Here is a 19,094-nt window from a genome sequence, read left to right as displayed (position 1 = left end):
AGAGGGCACTTTCCCTAAAGCTATAGAAACACAAAACAACTGATGCTCTGAGTGAATATGAATGGTATCCATTGCCTCTACCACAGATGGTAGCTGAGTATGTGTTCCTAATGTGTGGAGCTTTTCAGTGAGTGGGAAAACTCCCATTGGAACCTTAGCTTCCATAGGGAAGTTGACATGTGGGAGAAAATTGTCGGAGATGCATTCCAGTTAAGAGCAGTGGGACCCCAAAGATGCCATGCAGATGGTGGATGTTATAAGCCCATCTCATAACAAATTGGTTTTCTATCACTAAGACTTTGTATGTCGGCTCTGCCAGTGAAGCTTATAAGTAAAGCCAAAGATGAAGAAGAAGAAAAATGGTAGACATTCAGTGTTTGGAACAATTTATAAGTCTGGAGTACCAGCACCAGGTCAAGGCCTTCCATATACTGTCATATCCATTTTCACTCTTAGCCCACTATGGTGCCACATGCCAATGGCCCCTGGCTCTTTCCAAAGGAAAAAAAAGTCTTTTGGAGATGGGGAGAATGAACTGACCTTGAGGCAAGGTCCTTCATTTCCATGTAACCCAATCAATTTAGCACAATATCCTGTAATGGGCAAAGTGGTTTTCCTCCCTCCCCTTGGGCTCTTAGCCAGCTCGGCTGCTTTGCTTCCACATGCCTCTGAGACTCACCTTCACTGCCACCAGCATCTTGTCCTTGGTTGGACTGAGGTTGTAGCACTCTGCCAGAAATACCTTCCCAAAAGCTCCTTCACCCAGTTCTCTCTTCAACACAATGTCTCTCCTCTTAATGTGCTGGACATCTGCAGATGGAAAAAAGGGAGGGTATAAGGAGGACTCAATCCTATACATCTGTGCTAAATCTTGCAATCTTGAGGTCAGAAGACTTACATTCAAGTCCAAACTCTGTTACTGTCTGAGCTGTGTGACCATGGACCAATACCTTAACCTCTCTGGTCCTATTTTTTCAACTATAAAATGGGCAAAATTATTTCTAAACTATCTATTTCATAGTGTTGTTAGGAGAAAGCATGTTAAGCTACATAAGTAATAAATTATCTTCAATTGATCAATCATCACCATCATCATTCTCTTCCTTTTCTACAGAAATGATGTGGCAGCATATTACTTGGCCTAGAGGTAGAAGCAACACTTTGGGCCCCAAACCCATACAAGATTTCCTATAAGACTTTAAGCAGGTCAAGCCTGATCTCTAATATGGTGAATTTATCATGTGACTATTCCCTACCATCTGGGAGGGGTGGAGAAGATGGCTGAGCTTCTGGTAAGGAAACCTCATGAGCTTCTCAGGGAAAGGTCCTAGATAAATATAAGGGACTGTTACTGTTCCAAACCATTTAACCAATTAATTAGGGCCCCACAGGAAGCCACTTTCAGCCCCACCTCCCCACAACTTGTTTCCAAAGAAATGCTACAATGAGATTGCAATAGGAACAGGTCTTGTAATGAAAGAGACGTCCACAGGGAATACCCATTGACCTTTTCACTAATTGTTCAGTAGGCAGAAGCCCAATAGAGATCTATATTAATATTATTATGTTACAAGACCAAGCAAGAGGCACATCTCATATGACGGGTATGGAAATAGAACTGACAGCAAAGGACACATCAGGTAGTCCCAGGTGAGCTACAGAAAATGTGATGGGAAGTAAAGATTTCTGAGTGTGCGTGTGTGTGTGCGTGTGTGTGTGTGTGTGTATGTGTGTGTGTGTGTGTGTGTGGTTATCCTGTTTTTTAGTTTCATTCCAAATAGCTTTCAGAATGAATTATGAAAACATTACTATTGTTCCTTTGCCTTAAGATTTCATGCTCCAGGCAGGGTTGGACAAGATGACCGGCATGTTCTCAAATCTAATGTTTTATGATATTTTTTTTAAGTTGCCTAGAATAAGTTCAAAGTACAGCTACCTTTGTATCCCCAGAACTCAGTATCCTGAGGCACCGTGATACCTGGCACATATTAAGAGCTTGATAAATGCTTGTTGACTGACTGACAGACAGATAACCCATCTGGAAGGATTCAGAAGAAGTGGTATTTGCATATAGCATTAATTATTTCCAGCCTGCTCGCAAATGACCCTTCCAAAGGGTTTCATACAAGCAAGTTGTCTTTCTAGAGTGAGAATCTGTGTGTGTGTGTGTGTGTGTGTGTGTGTGTGTGTGTATGTATGTGAAAGTGATATCCTGGAGCCCTCCTCCTTTAGCAACAGAAGTCACTGACCCCTACTGAGGTAGATAAGCTGAGTGGCGTCACCTTCCTCTTGCCACTAGACTACCTGTATACCAAGCCCAGAGCAGGATTAGGGCCCAGACACAGGTCTCTTGCCATCTGGCTTCCTGCCCCTGCCCCTCACCACTAAGCCACCTGGACACTACATATAGACCAAGCTCAGGATCTAAAAAAAGACTAGAGACAACACTATCCCACTGAGAGGTAGAAAAATCAAATTACATTAAGACTAGCTGGACCTTGAATCACACTTTCCTTCATTGATGATTAAGAGGTAAGTAAATCAACCACACCTCTGTTCTCTTTAACCTAGACATGGATCTCCTACTATCTGGATCTTGGCTCCTGCCCTTTTTTACCTGGCCACCAGAAGGAAACCAGGACTGAGGCCCAAACATAGGCCACTTGCCATTGTCTACTGACTGGTTATAGGAAGTGAAGGAGAGTAATGAGTGGTGAATGACTCCTAGATTATGCACATGCACATGCATGGCTGGAGAGATAGTGGGAAGCTCAATAATAATAGGGATGCTAACAAGAGGAGTGTGTTGGGTTGTGGCAGGGGAAGGCCACCTGCCTTGCCTCCTGCTTGCTTCCATCTTTTGCTTAGGCCATTATAATCAAACTTACTCTCTACTGAGTTCTGGGGTACAGCTTCCATTGTTACTGACTAGAATATAATAATCTAGGGTTTGATGATGAGCAAACTCTCCCTTCCACTCAGAATCTCTGTGATTGGGAGTTGTAAGGGTGCCCAAGGGGAAACTGTCTTCCTTTGCTATCACTCCCTGCTTCCTTCCTCATGTCCATCCACATCAGCCCTACCTTAATTCTACTCCAGCTTCCCTGTCCATTGAACCCTATGATTCATCCCTCTGTCTCCATTCAATTGTGAAAAAAAAACTATCCTTGTTATATGATTTCTTCCTCTCGTGTTCATTTTCTCTCTTTGAAATCATGGAAACTGCCTCCCCCCACTCACCTCCCCCCTCTCCAGAAATACTGCATCCCTGGCCAGACTCTGCTGCTGTAGCTCTGCATTCTCTCATCCCTTCATCCCCACAGCTGCTCAACACACTGGACACTTCTAGACCCTCCTCTGATTACTGTGACTCAGCAACATTTCCTCCTTGAGAGTCGCTCTCAGATATATCAGATATATCACCCAATCCAGATCCTTAAAGCAGTTACCTACTTGTCTCAGGATTTTCTCTCCACCTCCTCAAGGAGTTCAGACTTGTTGCATGGTCTTCTCCTCATTCCAATTCTGACCCCTTTACTTAGGGAATTTATATGTTGATTTCCACACAAATTCCCTTGCTTTGTCAATTATCAACCTCATCTCCCGTGGTCTGTACCAACCTCATCCACACTTGTGAATAGTCACACCCTTCATATTCTTATCCCCCATAAGTATTCTACCTCTACAATCAATAACCCGGAAACTCTTTTATCTGACTATACTCTCCCAAGCCTTCTATCTCTTCCTGTGTCTCACCCCTACTAAACCTAGTCAGCTGCTTCTTTGTCTTTGTTTTTTTTTGGTGGGGCAATCAGGGTCAAGTGACTTGCTCAAGGTCACACAGCTAGTAAGTGTTAAGTGTCTGAGACCGGATTTGAACTCAGGTCCTCCTGAATCCAGGGCTGGTGCTTTATCCACTGCACCACCTAGCTGCACCCTTTGTCTTTTCATAAGCCATCTGCCAACCCTGGAATCTTCCCTTTTTTCTCTCCTATCCTGGGGAACTCCTAGCTCCTTTCAAGGCTCATGTCTTTCCTGATTCCTCCTGTTGTTAGCACCCTCTCAATGACATTATATTTATCTGGTATATATTTTAAATTTACAAATTTGTGTTCATATATGCCGTTCCCTCAACATGGAATAAACAGGGGTGTGCTGGAACCAGCTCAAACCAGCTTATTAAATTTTATTGTTAAATTTTCATTATGAGCATTTACACCTCAAAAGTCAGAAAATGCTACAAATAAGGGCTTGATTTATTGTTGTGTTGACTGTCTAGACTTTAGAAAGTGTTAATAATGCAGATCTGTCTTTCTTAAGCACAGGAAAGAGAAGAGACTTCATGAGGCATACAGGGTGAGAAGTGAGGGGATGGGAAATGACTTCAATTAGGCAGACCAAGCTTATAAAACTCAGCCTTCTGTACACATTAATTGAATTCAATAGATAAGACTCTACAATGCTACTTGAGGTGTTTTGGTGTTGTTTTTTTTTCTCTGATCCTTCTTTGCCCCATTTCACTACCAGATACCAGATTAGATTGAGAGGAAAGGAAAATAAGATATTCACCCCACCCCCAGGCATGCACACATTTTTTTTCCTTCACTATTCTTATCTCACAATTCTATTTCTAATCCAGTTCCTTCAAGAGCTCTTCTGGGAATACTTCTCAAGGGAAAGAGCCAAAATTTTATCCTTGGAGCTTTTCAGAGAAGATAGGGAAGTCACTGAGAACAGTGGTTGAGGGGGTAGAAGAATTGGGAAGGGGCCAGGAAGGGGCTGGCTCTGGTTAGGCCTTGGGGAATAGTCACAACTCAGCATTTTCTTTTTCTGATGTCTTTTCTTTTATTTGGGTTCTTGTGTTTGTTTTTACTTTTAGATTGTATAGTGAGTGCTGTTCAAAACTGACTCTGTTGAAGCCATCTGACCCCTGAGCCAAACAATGATGGATTTTCCATGGAGGACAGGGCATCAATCTCTTTTTACTGCCTGGCTGTACTGTAGGCCAGATCATGAAGGCACAGAGTCCAGAACATCAGGAGAGGGAAAAGAGGGAGGAGGACTGGGGGAGGAGAGTGTGAAGGGGGTTAGCTGCCAGCTACAAAGCAAATGAAGGTCGTGGGAAGATCTCCCAATCTCTAACTCAGAGGAATATGGGGTTCTCTATTAGAATGAGAGGGTTGTTTGGTCTGGAAGCATTAAATAGGGTTCCCTGAAGCTATGAACCTGACCACTCCAGAAATAAAGCAGGATAGTTTGTGAGAGTCATATCCTGGAATTGTTAGAAGAAATGCCCAGAGCAGTAAGCCTGACTCCAAAAGGAGTATTAGTTGTAACTCAGAAGGTAGAGAGGTATGGCAGAAGCATCTCTATGCATCAAAAACTGACCTAAGCCTTTTTAAATGTCCTTTCTTTTTCTGTTCTACAGGTTATGCTCATTAATAATCTAACAGCCTGTGACACCTATCAGATTGGCTAAAATTACAAAAAAGGAAAATAATAAATTTTGGAGAAGCTGTGGAAAAATTGAAACACTAATGCATTGTTGGTGGAGCTGTGAACTGATCCAACCATTCTGGAGAGCAATTTGGAATTATGCCCAAAGGGCAATAAAGCTGTCCATACCCTTTGACCCAGCAATACCACTTTTGGGTTTTTTTCCCAAAGAAATCATGGAAAGGGGAAAGGGACCCACATGTACAAAAATATTTATAGCTGCTCTTTATGTGGTGGCAAGGAATTGGAAGATGAGGGGATGCCCATTAATTGGGGAATGGCTGGACAAGTTATGGTATATAAATACAATGGAATACTATTGTGCTGTAAGAAACGATGAGCAAGAGGAGTTCAGAGAAACCTGGAGGTTCTTGCGTGGGCTGATGATGAGTGAGATGAGCAGAACCAGAAGAAAATTGTATACAGTATCATCAACATTGAGTGTTGATCTACTGTGATGGACTATATTCTTCTCACCAATGCAATGGTACAGAAGAGTTCCAGGGAACTCATGACAGAAGAGGATCTCCAAATCCAGGAAAAAAAAAAAAGAACTGTGGAGTATAGATGCTGAATGAACCATACTATTTCTTTTGTTTTTGGTGCTGATGTTTTTCTATTTTGAGGTTTTTCATCATTGTTCTGATTTTTCTCTTATAACATAACTAATGCAGAAATATGTTTAATGTTATTATGTATATTCATATACATATACATATATATAACCTATGTCTGATTACCTGCTGTCTAGGGGAGGGGGAAGGGAGGGGAGGGAGGGAGAAAAATCTGAAATTGGAAAGCTTGAATAAACAAAAGTTGAGAACTATCTTTATATGTAATGGGAAAAAATAAAATACTTTATTAATTTTAAAAAATAATCTAACAGCCTGGGAGGAGGGGTTCCATCTTAAAGGCCCACTGGATCTAGAACTTATTTATCTAGGAGAATCCCCTACCCTGCTAAAGTCCATGGAGATGCCTATAGATTAAATTAAATGCCTTGGGATCAATCTGGAGTTTGTTCTACAGTTTTGTGTACAAAATAGAGGAATCATCAGAGTGCACTGCAATTGTGTATACTGTGATTATGCTGTCTGCAAGTAAAGGATGGGAAGAAGGCACACAATACCACATTATTGGTGTCCAGTGGATCATTGACTTACCCAATAGGGGAAATTGACATCTGATGGCAAATCCAGCTTTATTTGTTTTCACTAGTCAAACAGAGGTGCTCCTTCTCAGTCTTCATAGCCTCTCTTTTACTAGAATCACAGAACCTCAGTCTTGGAAAGGACCTTAGGGGCCTTCCAGTCTAATTAGAACAAGAATCCCCTTTACAAACCTACCTGATAAAGCATAATCTTACCTTCAGTTGAAGACCTTGTATTAAGGGAACCCATAACCTCTAGAAGTAGTTCATTCCACTTTTGGAAAGTTCAAATTATTAGAAAACAATGTTTTATTTTGGTTTTCCCCCCACACCAAGCCAAAGTCTGCCTCTTTGCAATAATCCTTCATTATTCCTAGTTCTATCTGCTGGCCAAGGAGAACTCTGATTCCTTCTCCAGTATGACAGCTATTTATATGTTTGAAGACTCATCATAGTGCAAAAAATTCTTCCCTTCTCTGGGCTAAAGAATGCAAGCCTTTCTATCAATTTTCATATGGCCTGATCTCTTATTTCTATCACCATTCTGGTTAGTTCATCTGGATGCTCTCCAGTTTATTGGTATAAGGAAACCATACTCTGCCATAGAGCCCAGAACTGAACAGTATTCCAGGTATGATTTGACCAGGACAGAGTATAACAATCTTATTACCTTTCTAGTCTTGGTTACTATGCCTCCCACAACAGAGCATGTGGTAAGGAGAGAGTCATTAGAATTCCTTCTTAATCTGAAACATGGCCCAACTATTGGAGGAAATATAGTGAGGGGTGGGTAATTTTATTACAAAAGAAAATAGCATGGGTTTGCCCCTGGCTATGCCTTCATGCCAACTGGGCTCACTGAAGTAGAAAGAGAAATCGATTTGGTGTCAGAATCCTGAGTTACAATCAAGGATAGATGATATATCGATGGGGGGAGGGGGCAGGGAAAAATAGCATTTACTTTATGCCAAGCACTGTGCTAAGCACATTACAAATGGTATGTAATTTGATCTTCACAATTATTCAAGGCAAGTGCTATTGTTAACTCCATTTATTAGTTACCAGTTGAGGGAAATGAGGCAAATGAAGGTTAAGTGACTTGGCCAAGGTCACACAGATCGTAAATGTTTGAGGCTGGATTTAAACTCAGGTCTTCCTAACTCCTGGCCCATCACTCTATCCACTGTAGCAGCAAGCTGCTAATAGATTGATATGAGAGAGAGAGAGAGAGAGAGAGAGAGAGAGAGAGAGAGAGAGAGAGAGAGAGAGATTGATCTTGGATAGGGAAACAAATAATTTACTGATGCATTACTTGTGTGATCTTAAACAAGTCACTTAACATGTCTAGGATCATTTCCCCACTTGCAAATGAGGGACTAGACTAGGTGATCTTTACAGTTCCTTCTATCTCTATTGATAATCTATGAATTGCCTAAATTATTGATCCTATGAACTGCTTAAATGTACTGATCCCTAGTTCCTCCTTCCATGTTTTCCTTAAAGCCTCCAAAATCAGGATGAAGGGAAAAAAAATCCAAATCAAAGGCAGCTGCACACTAGCAATTGTTGTTGATCAATCGAGAAGGCACCAGATTGCCCCAGAAAATGTGATCATAAATAATGGAGGCCCCCAAGCTCTAGTGTGTATCTTGATCCTTGCTCAAACAGCAAGCTCTGTCATTAAAGGTGAATTCTGCCCCTCAGTCAGACATGTAACAAAGTGGAAATGCCTAAACAGAATTTCATTTGCCACCTCAGTACTTTTTCTAATTACTGTTCTAAAGATTGCTGGCTGTGAAAGTCCCTTGCATGTAAACATGAGGGCAGCTCAAGGCTAATCCTTCACTGAAGGCTATTGCCTAAGCAGCTGAGAGAAGGAGGTCCTCAGAGGACCATGAGCCCAGCCAACTGCTTTCTCAGCTGATCTTTAATTGGCTTTCCTAAACTACCTGCCCCTTGCCCACAGTCCATTTTGAAATCTACTTTTTAACTAGTCTCTGGATCCATTCCATTGTTCAGATCAACCACCAACCTCCACTACCTTCCTATCTCTTTGTTCTTCTTAACCTGATGAAATCTTCTAGTCCTCTCCTAATAGTCAGGGTCTTTCTTCTGCAATGACCCTACTCCAGCATGTGGTCTCCATGACAAAGCAGATGGTGGTAGAAATTTGGGGATGACCATACTTCTGCTTCCTTTACAATTCAGATCTGACTTATGTTCTTGTGGATACCCATTTCTGCTATTATTTACATGGACTATCTGCTCATTTCATAGAATTATGGAATCTTAGAGATGGAAGGTCCTTTAGACATCATCTAGTAGTCCAAAGGCCCAAGATAAGGGCTCAGTTCCTCTCAGAAAACTGAGACCTAACAAAGACCTTTGTCAAAGTCACACATTAAATCAGTGTCAAAGATGGGTAGAGAGCCTTGGTCTTCTGACACCCAGAATAGTATCTTAGCATGTTTCTTCTCACCATGGGAAGTTTTATAACATCACTGATCCTACCACAGACCCTCCCACTGTCCCTGATATCTGAAAATACCAGAGATAAAGTGATAGACTGTATGTTACATGAGGGCAGGGACTGATTCATTTTTGGTTTTTTATCCCTAACACCTAGCACTCTGCTTAGCACATAACAGGTACATATTAGATGCTTGTTGGTTATTTGGGTAACATTTTCAGGACAAGGAGTGGCAGCAAAATGCATCATCTCCAGACCACCTATGAAAGAGATACTACCTAGAGCAGCAATGGTTCAGAGACGAGTAGGGAGTAAGGCTTGGGAACTATTATAGGTGGGGGTTGGGTGGATTCTTATCAAAAAAAGGAAGAAGAGAGAACTGTGGAAAGGAAAGAAGGATCACTGAGAAGAGTGTATTTTCTTTCCGCTAGCCAGACTATAGGGCCTCTGGCTGCCAAAACACTCAGAATAAAACATTAATTCAGTACCACACATTTAATTACACATGATTCAAAATGGAATTTACTTGAATAGAGAAGAATGGCCTTCCCAGAGTCCCAGACACATGCTTTTGTAGTAGTAGGAGGGGGAAAATAGGCCCAGCCCTGAACCTAGACTGTAAAGGGAAGGGAATTGCAAGGAAGATAGGACTACTGAATTGATCACTAGTTGCAATTGTCCTTTCTCTAAATTGTTCAATCTACATCACTGGATTTAATATAACTCTGTGTCTATGAGGAGCATTATAACTTGAACTGGTTTTTAATCTAGTCTTTTAACTGCCTCCCTCCCCCAATAGGGAAAGTAAAACTAAAGATAAAGTTCAATTAGATTTTAGTGGGACTAGAATTGGTTTCTCCAGTGTTGTTGAGTCAGTACTAAGTTAACATTTTGGCCAACCCAATTATCAGACACTTCACAATGGTCTATCACCAACAACTAATTCTCAAGTACAATAGGAGAAACTAGGTCAGGTAAACTGGTAAAGATCATCCAATCAGATCGTCTGAACCATTTCACACCAACAATGGTGAATTGTCTTCCTAATACAATAATAACTCAATTTGTGTACAGAATTTGAGTGAGCTGGACTCCTATAAGGAAGGAGAAAGTCATCTATCAGCAGCTTCATAGGTTCTACCTAACCATAGTGCCAGGTGTACCCAGGCATATTGATATTTTGTGTCTTATAATTATAAGTTGAATTTTTAAGTAAAATCATGATGTTAAGTTAAAATAAGTTTGGTTGTTTTAGTTTTAAACAAATAAAAATAATGTCCATTATTATTTTGTATTCAACAAATGTTCCCCTTAACAATTGCCTGATTTCAAATATCATAATACTTGGACTGTTTAAAGGACTATGAAAAGAAGGGCAGGAATAATGTTGGGGTATAGTTGGGAGTTTAGATTACACAACGAGGATGTTTGGGGGTAGAAGGACTGAAGGGGGGTTTCTTGGCAATGTATTGCTTGGGTGCTTGGAATATAAGCTTTGACCATTGGTTACTTTTCTAGACTACTGGCTTCAATATAGAAAATTTGAAAGGATATTTAAATTAAGAGACAAAGAGCTCTGGCCCATTCCTGAAGCTAGGGTTGAAAGGTTGTGGTATTGATCCAGGATTACTTACATAGATCTTTTGTACTTCTAACCAGCCTGTTCAGTCTTCTCAACATCCCTCTCAGTATTTGGAAGCCTTCTCTTTTGTAGAGCTCCACTCCTTGGTAAAAAGGAACTGAAATATGGTGTGGTGTGGTGACTTAACCAGTTGAGGAAAAGAAGATGGGAAGCCAATGAAACCAAAGGAGAAATTGAGGAGCAGGAAATACAAAGGCTAAAGAGGTGAGGAAGAGTATGTATGATACAGATGGTCCAGGAAGTAACAAAAACCACGTTGACCATAATAACAGATTGATTTATCATCCCCCTCTCCCCATATCTGTGCTTTAGAACAAGTTATCTCTCATGTCTGAAATGTATTCCCTTTTCATCTCCATCTTGTAGGATTCCCTAGCTCAGGTCCCACCTTCTACAAAAGGCCTTTCCTGATGTTCCCTCCTCCCCTTCCCCTTTGCCTTTTATACCCCTTGAAATGGCTTGTATGTGCTTTGAATCTACCTATTCACATACATGTTGTAAGTTCCCAGTGGAGAGTAAATTCCTTGAGGGCAGCAAGTATTTTATTTTCATACCTGACACAATATCTTGCATATAGTAAAGGTTTAATAAATCTCAAATTAAATAGTTGTGCTCAAAACTAGGATAAAAGTGAAATAACAGATCTTCAACTATCCCAGGTTCTTTTCCCACCATCCCCCACCCCCAACTCTTTTCCAGTTTGAACTTCAAACTTGGTGTTTTATTGAAAAATCTGAGGTAACTGCAGGTGTCCTTAAGATAAAGGTTGATATCTAAGATTCACAGAGAAGAAAGAGAGGGAGGGAGGGAAGGGGGAGAGAGAGAGAGTGGGAGAGAGAGAGAGAGAAAAGAAGAAGAAGAAGAAGAAGAAGAAGAAGAAGAAGAAGAAGAAGAAGAAGAAGAAGAAGAAGAAGAAGAAGAAGAAGGGGAAGGGAAGGGAAGGGAAGGGAAGGGAAGGGAAGGGAAGGGAAGGGAAGGGAAGGGAAGGGAAGGGAAGGGAAGGGAAGGAAGGGAAGGGAAGGGAAGGGAAGGGAAGGGAAGGGAAGGGAAGGGAAGGGAAGGGAAGGGAAGGGAAGGGAAGGGAAGGGAAGGGAAGGGAAGGGAAGGGAAGGGAAGGGAAGGGAAGGGAAGGGAAGGGAAGGGAAGGGAAGGGAAGGGAAGGGAAGGGAAGGGAAGGGAAGGGAAGGGAAGGGAAGGGAAGGGAAGGGAAGGGAAGGGAAGGGAAGGGAAGGGAAGGGAAGGGAAGGGAAGGGAAGGGAAGGGAAGGAAAGGAAAGGAAAGGAAAGGAAAGGAAAGGAAAGGAAAGGAAAGGAAAGGAAAGGAAAGGAAAGGAAAGGAAAGGAAAGGAAAGGAAAGGAAAGGCTGCTATTTCTGGAAATAGTGAAAACTGAAGACCTCACAGTACTATTTGTTCTGGGGAGGTTTCCAGCTCACGTTTCCTGACTCAAGAAGTTCAGAAAGTGAGGCTAAAGTTCAAATAAATGTCTCCTCTCCTAAGTGCCACTCTGAGCTCTGTGGCTGAAAGTCCATCAAGCCATTTGACAGAGCCCAATCTTTTATTGACCATGTAGTACTTCTGCCCTAGGCTTCTTTATCAATTATTCCCCATCATCCCCCAACTCTGCCCATTGATACCCAACTTTCCTAATCCCCCATCTGGATACACTATGATAAAAGGTCTTCTCTGGCTCTCGTTAAGAACTGAATAACCCAGCCAAGCTTACAGAGCAAGAGAACTTCAGAAGTAAAGCCATCTGGAGTGAGAAAGTTAGGTGCTGAAAGATGGATCTCAGGCTCATTTTTGAGTGAATCCATTCCTCTACTACTTTCTCAACTCCTCTTTCATTCTCTTTCCCTCCTTCTGGGATCCTCTTCTGGCCTGGGTGTTTCTTTTCAAATATGACATTGTGGAGTGCTCTTTCTAAAGTCCAGATGAAATGCTCCTGTCTCTTCTCAACTTCCCCAGAAAGCACTTTCTCTTACAACTGCCTCTCTTGGGGAATTCCCCTGGCATCTCTTCACTGGCATCCCACTTATCCCTCAAACCCTTTCTATTGCTTCACTCTTTTGTCACCAAGATAAATCCCAAAGGGAAGCACATGTGAAGAAGTTAATTCTACCACCATGGATCTCTGAACTAAAATTAATATTGTTGTGCTCTTTGGGAGACAGTTTATGAGTTTCTACTCTATGGTAAGAAGGATCAAGTAAAGGCAATAGAAAGGATTATTAATGAACCATGAGAGAGGCTAGAGAATTCAGTGTTTTGACGTACATACCACTTCAAGTTCACAGCATCACAGAACATAAGATCATAGACTTTAAGCTGGAAGGGACTTCAGAGGTTAACAAGTCCATTTCCTTCATGTCACAGATGACTCTAAATCCTGTGCTCATTCCACTATACCAATGGTGCTCAAAATATGGTCTGGGTATCCCAGGCATGCCCAAGACCCTTTCAGGAGGACTGGGATATCAAAACTATTTCATAGTAATAATAAGATGTTTTAGATAAATATCAATTGATATAACACACAAATGAAAGCTCTGGGGGAGGAGGAGCCTCAGTAATTTTAAAAGTATAAAGGTATCCTGAGAACAAAAAGTTAGAGAAGTATTACACTTCACTGAGCTACATCCCCAGGTCACATGTTGGCAGCCCATATGTAACCCTGTCCTAGCTCAGAAGTAATGGAACAGGGCAACATTTCGATCCCTAGACTTCCAGAGAGGTGTGTAAACCCTAGCTATTGACTAGAATGTGCATAAATGCAAAGGGAAAGTAAAGAATCTTGTTCATGGCAATGTTACTTCCCTGCTTTAAAATGGCCAATAGCTCCCCTTTGCCTGCAAGATTTATCCTTGGCTTGGCATTTGAGTCCCTTAATAATCCATCCTCTAAATAGCCTTTCACACTTACATCCTAATATTCCCCAACACGAACCCTGAATCATAAGCAGTCTCTTTCCACTGTCATCTGAACAAAAATATTTTTCTTTCTCATTTCTTCTCACACCATTTCCTTCATCTAGAATACCTGATCTCTCCTTTCCATGTAATGCCTTTGCTATCCATCAAATCCCAGTTCAAATCTTGCTTCTTCTGTAAAGCCTCTTCTGCTTGATATCAGCAGATATGATCTCTCATTTGTGAATTTCTCTTACTGTTTTTTTACCTATATGGCTTGTTCATTTAACACCTTTCTCCTCACCTCTAATTGTTGGTTATCTTTTCACATTTTCCAACAAGATTCTAGCTATTTTGGAGGGATAAATATTTTGTTTTATATATCTGTGTACCTACCACAATACTTTTCAGATAGGTACCTACCAAATATTTGCAAATTAACTAATAACATTTATAAAATAAACTTGTGTATTAGAAGAGTAACAGGTCAACCCAAGGATGGTTGACTGATTCAGCTCACCTATGAGGAATATATGTAAGCTTAAATAACCTTTGACATGGTCAGTGATTCATTGGCTTATCTAAAACTTGAGTTTCAATGACAAGAAGAACAGTTGGTTAGGAGAAAGCTAGAATTTAATTAATTTTGGGGGGAGAGGGGTTATATCTAAGATCTCAAAATGTGGGGTTCTCTGGGTGTGGAAATTCCCTCTACAGATATAGATAGTGTTTGAAACATATCCTCTTAGAGAAATTCAAGGGGCACTGAGAGGTTAAGTGACATACCCATGGTCACATAACTAGCATTTGTCAGAGGCAGGACTCAAACACAAACCTAGTAGACTCCAAAGCTGACAACCTATACACTATTCCATGATGCTTCTCAAAACATAAACCTTATAGCCTTAGATATTTTAATAATTATTCTATTTGTTCACTGGATTTCTGAAGGGAATACTAATCCATAGAAGTTTGGAACCTAATACCACCATGAGAGTATACTTACTATTTTGTGTCTTTCCATGAATAAGTCTGTGTCTTCCATCTTCCTTCAAAGCTTAAACTCACTTGGTCAGGAATGACCTTCCAGAACCTTTCCCCTCATTTGTAAGTCATCCACCTCCTCCCAGAGGAAAAAGGCCCTCTCTCAAGGGCCCCAGTGTTTGGCTTCCCATTCTTACCACAGCTGTGTGCAGAGGCGGATGTGGATGAGCCTTCAATGTTAATCCCCCATATCCTCTCCCCAACATTGGGGGCTGTTGACTGACCCACTCTCCCCAACTCCACTCCCAGATGCTTCCTCTTTATCTCCTAGAAAACGTTCTTTTCAGTCTGCTGGCCAAGGGCCCCACCTCATTGCTTTCAGACTACACTGTGTCCCCCACCTACCTTCCCTTTCCCCTTCTGTCTTCTATCTCTGGTTATTAAATGCCCCTTTCAATCAGACATTTACAAGGAGGCTCATACAACCAACTTCCTCCTCTAAATGGAGGGGAAAGATTATGAATAAGAAAGTCTGTCAGAGGATCCTGGGGGAATGCAACAGGTAGGACTCCATCCAAGGAGTGATGTTTCCATTTATGACTCTCTTTCCTCAAGCCAGTTTTTGTACCAGTCACATTTTGCTTCCCCCACCTACCCCAACATCCCCACTTCAATCCACCTCCCATTCTGGAACTTTCTCTTCTGAGCCATTAATCTGAAGTGGAACCTTTTCAAATGCTTGTTCAAGGCCCGTGGCCTCCACTCAACTCATCTTATCTGTCTCAGCAGCTCTGTCCGTGAAGCAGCCAGCAGATTAGTTACGCATGTCCTCCCTGAGCCAGAATCCTTGCTTTCCCCCTTCGTCGATCTTTGCTTTTCCAGGTGTTTTCCCACCACATCCTCTGAGCTGGTTTCCAAGAGTTTCCCTACACCAGATGTTAAATTCACTGGCCAGTGGTTTCCTGGTTTGTCTCCTGAACCTTCCTCCAACCCCCAACACCTTTTTAAAAAATTTTTACTTTGTTTTGATGAGACTAGATTTCCCTATCTCTCTCAGGCTGGAATTGTAGCAGCCACTCATGGGCCCAATTCTATTGATTGGTAAAAGAGCTGATATGGTACATTTCCAATGTGGCCAGTCTGTCACCCCTTAGGCAGCCTGGTCCTTCCACCATGACCCCTTCCCCACTTGCTGGGTGCCAGACTTAGTCTGGGCATCTGATCTGCTTAGCCAACTTAAACCCAGAACTCTGAACTCAAGCCATCCACCAGCCTCAGCTTTCCCCAAAAGTAGGGATGAAAGGCAGGCCCTTCCTTTTTAAAGAAAGAAAATACTGAACTAAATACATTCTCTTCCTCTAATTCCTACTAATCCTTCCTTCAAGATCGACTGTTGGATAGCACTTGCTCATGGTTTACCTAGTTCAGCACCTGAGGCCTTCTAGTCCTCAGTTAGTGTAACCATAGGAACATGACTGGGAGGACACCAGAATTTAAAAAAAGAATTTGTCACTCTTCCCCTATAATGACATTGTGATCATAAAGCAACTGAGTAAGAGGGAGAGACAGCCAGATGCAAAAGCCATTCCAAAGTTGCATCTGCCCATGAGAATTTATTCATTTCCACCAGAAATTGAGTGACTAAGTGTGAGGTAAGTAAATGTTGCCTATGTTGGTGATGGGTGAGAGGTGAAATAGGCTTATCTTGGGAATGGTCACCTTTGTTCTAAGCTGAGTGGGGGGGGGCTCTTAGTGGGGAAATAAATTTTACCTCGTGTCACTCAGGGATGTAGGGATAGGGCAGACTTGGAACCTCCATGTGTCCTCAGCACCTCTCTCTTTCCATCACTCACTAGACACCAGTGATCCCCAAAGAACTTGATCTTCTCAAGCTTCATTGGCAGGTGACTCCCCACCCAAACCCCATCCTAGCTTTTCTCCCTCCCCCAACAGCTGGAGGTATCCACAGCTCTCATTTTTAAAATGACCTTGGTTTGATATTCCGGTTGCTGTTGGTACATTTGAGAACCTTCAAAGCACTCTGCCTCTGTGTGTGTGGGGGGGGGTGTGGGTGTGAGTGTGCCCTGCCCACAGCTTGCAGTTCTAGGTTCCCTTCTCTTCCTCTTAGGTCTCTGCTTCTTTCTTTAGGAGCAAACCTCTCCTAACTCCCCCACTCCTCAACACACGACAAACACACACATGCACAAGCACATGCACACACTTTCCCCTTCTCTCTGCAGGTGACGTCAGCCCCGCTGATGGCCTGCTCTTTGCCTCTTTCCTCAGCCACTCAGCTCCCACCATGCCATCCATTCTCAGTTCTTTTGATTTGCCTGGAGCTTGATTGCAGTTTCCCCAGCTGGATCTGAAATGCTTGCTGATTCTCTCCCTACCTCCCACCACCTCCCCCCCCTCCACTATGCAGGGCTTAGGCTCCTGTCACTTATTTTGCATTCCTCTGTAGCCTGCTCTCCTAAAGGCCAGTATTTGGGCACCACTGCCCTTTCCACAGAACCTCTGTGTTCCTTCAATCCTGAGAATATTACAGTCAGTGAAAGACTTGCTATTGTTATTCAGTTGTGTTTGACTCTTGACTTCATGATCCCATTTGGGATTTTCTTGGTAGAGATACTAGAATGGTTTGCCCTTTCCTTCCCCATCTCATTTTACAGATGAAGAAACTGAGGCAAGCAGGATTAAATGATTTGCCCAAGGTCACACAGCTAGTAAGTATCTGAGGCTGGATTTGAACTCAGGTCCTCCTGACTCCAGGCCCAGCACTCTATCCACTGCAGCACACAGTTGCCCTCAGTGAAAGCCTATATGCACTCATTGACTGAAAGGAGCTATTCCTTCTCTTCTCCTTGAAGTTAGATACATTTCCTTCTCATTCCATGGTAAGCAGAATGCAGGATAGATGTTCAGAAATATATAACTATGTACATGAGGCTATTTATCAGGGCCAGTAGTGAATAGAGAGGTAGCCAAAAAATCTGGAAGACCTGGGTTCTAATCCAGCCTCGGACACTTACCAAATATGTGATCCTGGTCAAGTTACTTAATCTCGAAGCTCTTGAGAAACTTTCTAAGACAGTAAGTAAGTGGTAGAGAAGGTGCCAACCTGCATCGGTAGAGAGAGTTTCCTTACCTAAGAACTCTCTATATCAATAAAATCAAAGATATAGCCTTCTTACCTTGGTGTCAAGAAATCCAACCTCCATTTTTCCTACCCTAAAATGATATGAAAAGTAACCAAGATCCATTTACATAAAGGAACCAGAAGGAGCACTGAATCAAGTGCCAAAAGATATGGAATCTATTTGTACAAAAATATTTATAGCACTTTTTATAGTGGCTAAAAATTGGGTATCAAGGGAATGTCCATCAATTGAGGAATGGTTAAACAAGCTGGAATATTATTGTGCTATAAGAAATGACAAGCAGGATGATTTCAGAAAGGCCTGGAAAGACATATATGAACTGATGTATAGTGAAGTGAGCAGAACCAGGAGAATGTTGTACATAGCTACAACAATAACATTCAATTAAGAATTGTGAATGACAACTTTTCTCAGCAATTCAATAATCCAAGACAGTCCTAAAGGACTAATGGTGAAGCATACTATCCAACTGCAAAGAAAGAAATTATATTGATCAAACACAGGCTGAAGCATGCTATTTTTTTAAACTTTCTTTTTTCTTTTGTTCAAGTTTTCTTATACAAAATGACTAATATGGTAATTTCTTATATAATTGCACATATATAACCTATATCTGATTGCTTACTACCCCATGGAGAGGGGAAGGGAGAGTGAGGAGGAGGGATAGAATTTGGAACTCAAAACTTTAAATAAAAATGTTTATTTAAAAAAGATATTTGATCATATGTTTAGAGGTAGAAAGGTTTTTAGAAGGGTTGGAGTTCAAACCTCTCATTTTAAAGCTGAGGAAATAGAAGCCCAGGGGAGTAAAAATGAGTTGCCCAAAGTCACAGAGGATTTGGATTCAGATCTTTACCTTCTGAATGCAGAACTCCAAGCTTAAGTCATGGCATGAACCTGCTGCTTACTGGCTGTGTGACTTTGGGTAAGGCACTGGTTCTGCTGACTTGATAGTGCACTTCCCTGAAAGTCAGCTTCCAAATCTAGACACTGTAAGGTACCATGGAAGTGTAAGCTATTATTGTTTGGGGTGGTATTGTGTGTGTGTGTATATATATATATATATATATATATATATATATATATATATATATATATATGTGTGTGTGTGTGTGTGTGTGTGTGTGTGTATACATACATACATAGATATATACACCTATATGTGTGTGTATACATACATACATACATACACACACACACACACACACACACACATATATACTTCTTTTTCCATAGGATATAGACACTCTTTTTCTAGGACATTTCAAACTAGCTGAGACAATA

The 19,094-nt window shown here is 41.5% G+C and overlaps 1 protein-coding gene across 2 annotated transcripts in view; it reads right to left on the bottom strand.

Annotated features, from left to right (window-relative positions):
* Positions 1-19,094, bottom strand: part of NTRK3 (neurotrophic receptor tyrosine kinase 3) — a 474,280-nt gene that overhangs the window by 68,131 nt on the left and 387,055 nt on the right. For both annotated transcript variants that reach the window (XM_043987406.1, XM_043987407.1), the window contains exon 13: positions 680-810. In XM_043987406.1, coding sequence (XP_043843341.1) covers positions 680-810 — 131 coding nt within the window. The remainder of the gene's footprint in view (positions 1-679; positions 811-19,094) is intronic.

This window comes from Dromiciops gliroides, chromosome 2 (assembly GCF_019393635.1).
Source record: "Dromiciops gliroides isolate mDroGli1 chromosome 2, mDroGli1.pri, whole genome shotgun sequence".
Classification (NCBI taxonomy): Eukaryota; Metazoa; Chordata; class Mammalia; order Microbiotheria; family Microbiotheriidae; genus Dromiciops; species Dromiciops gliroides.
This window is presented reverse-complemented; position numbering and strand designations above follow the sequence as displayed.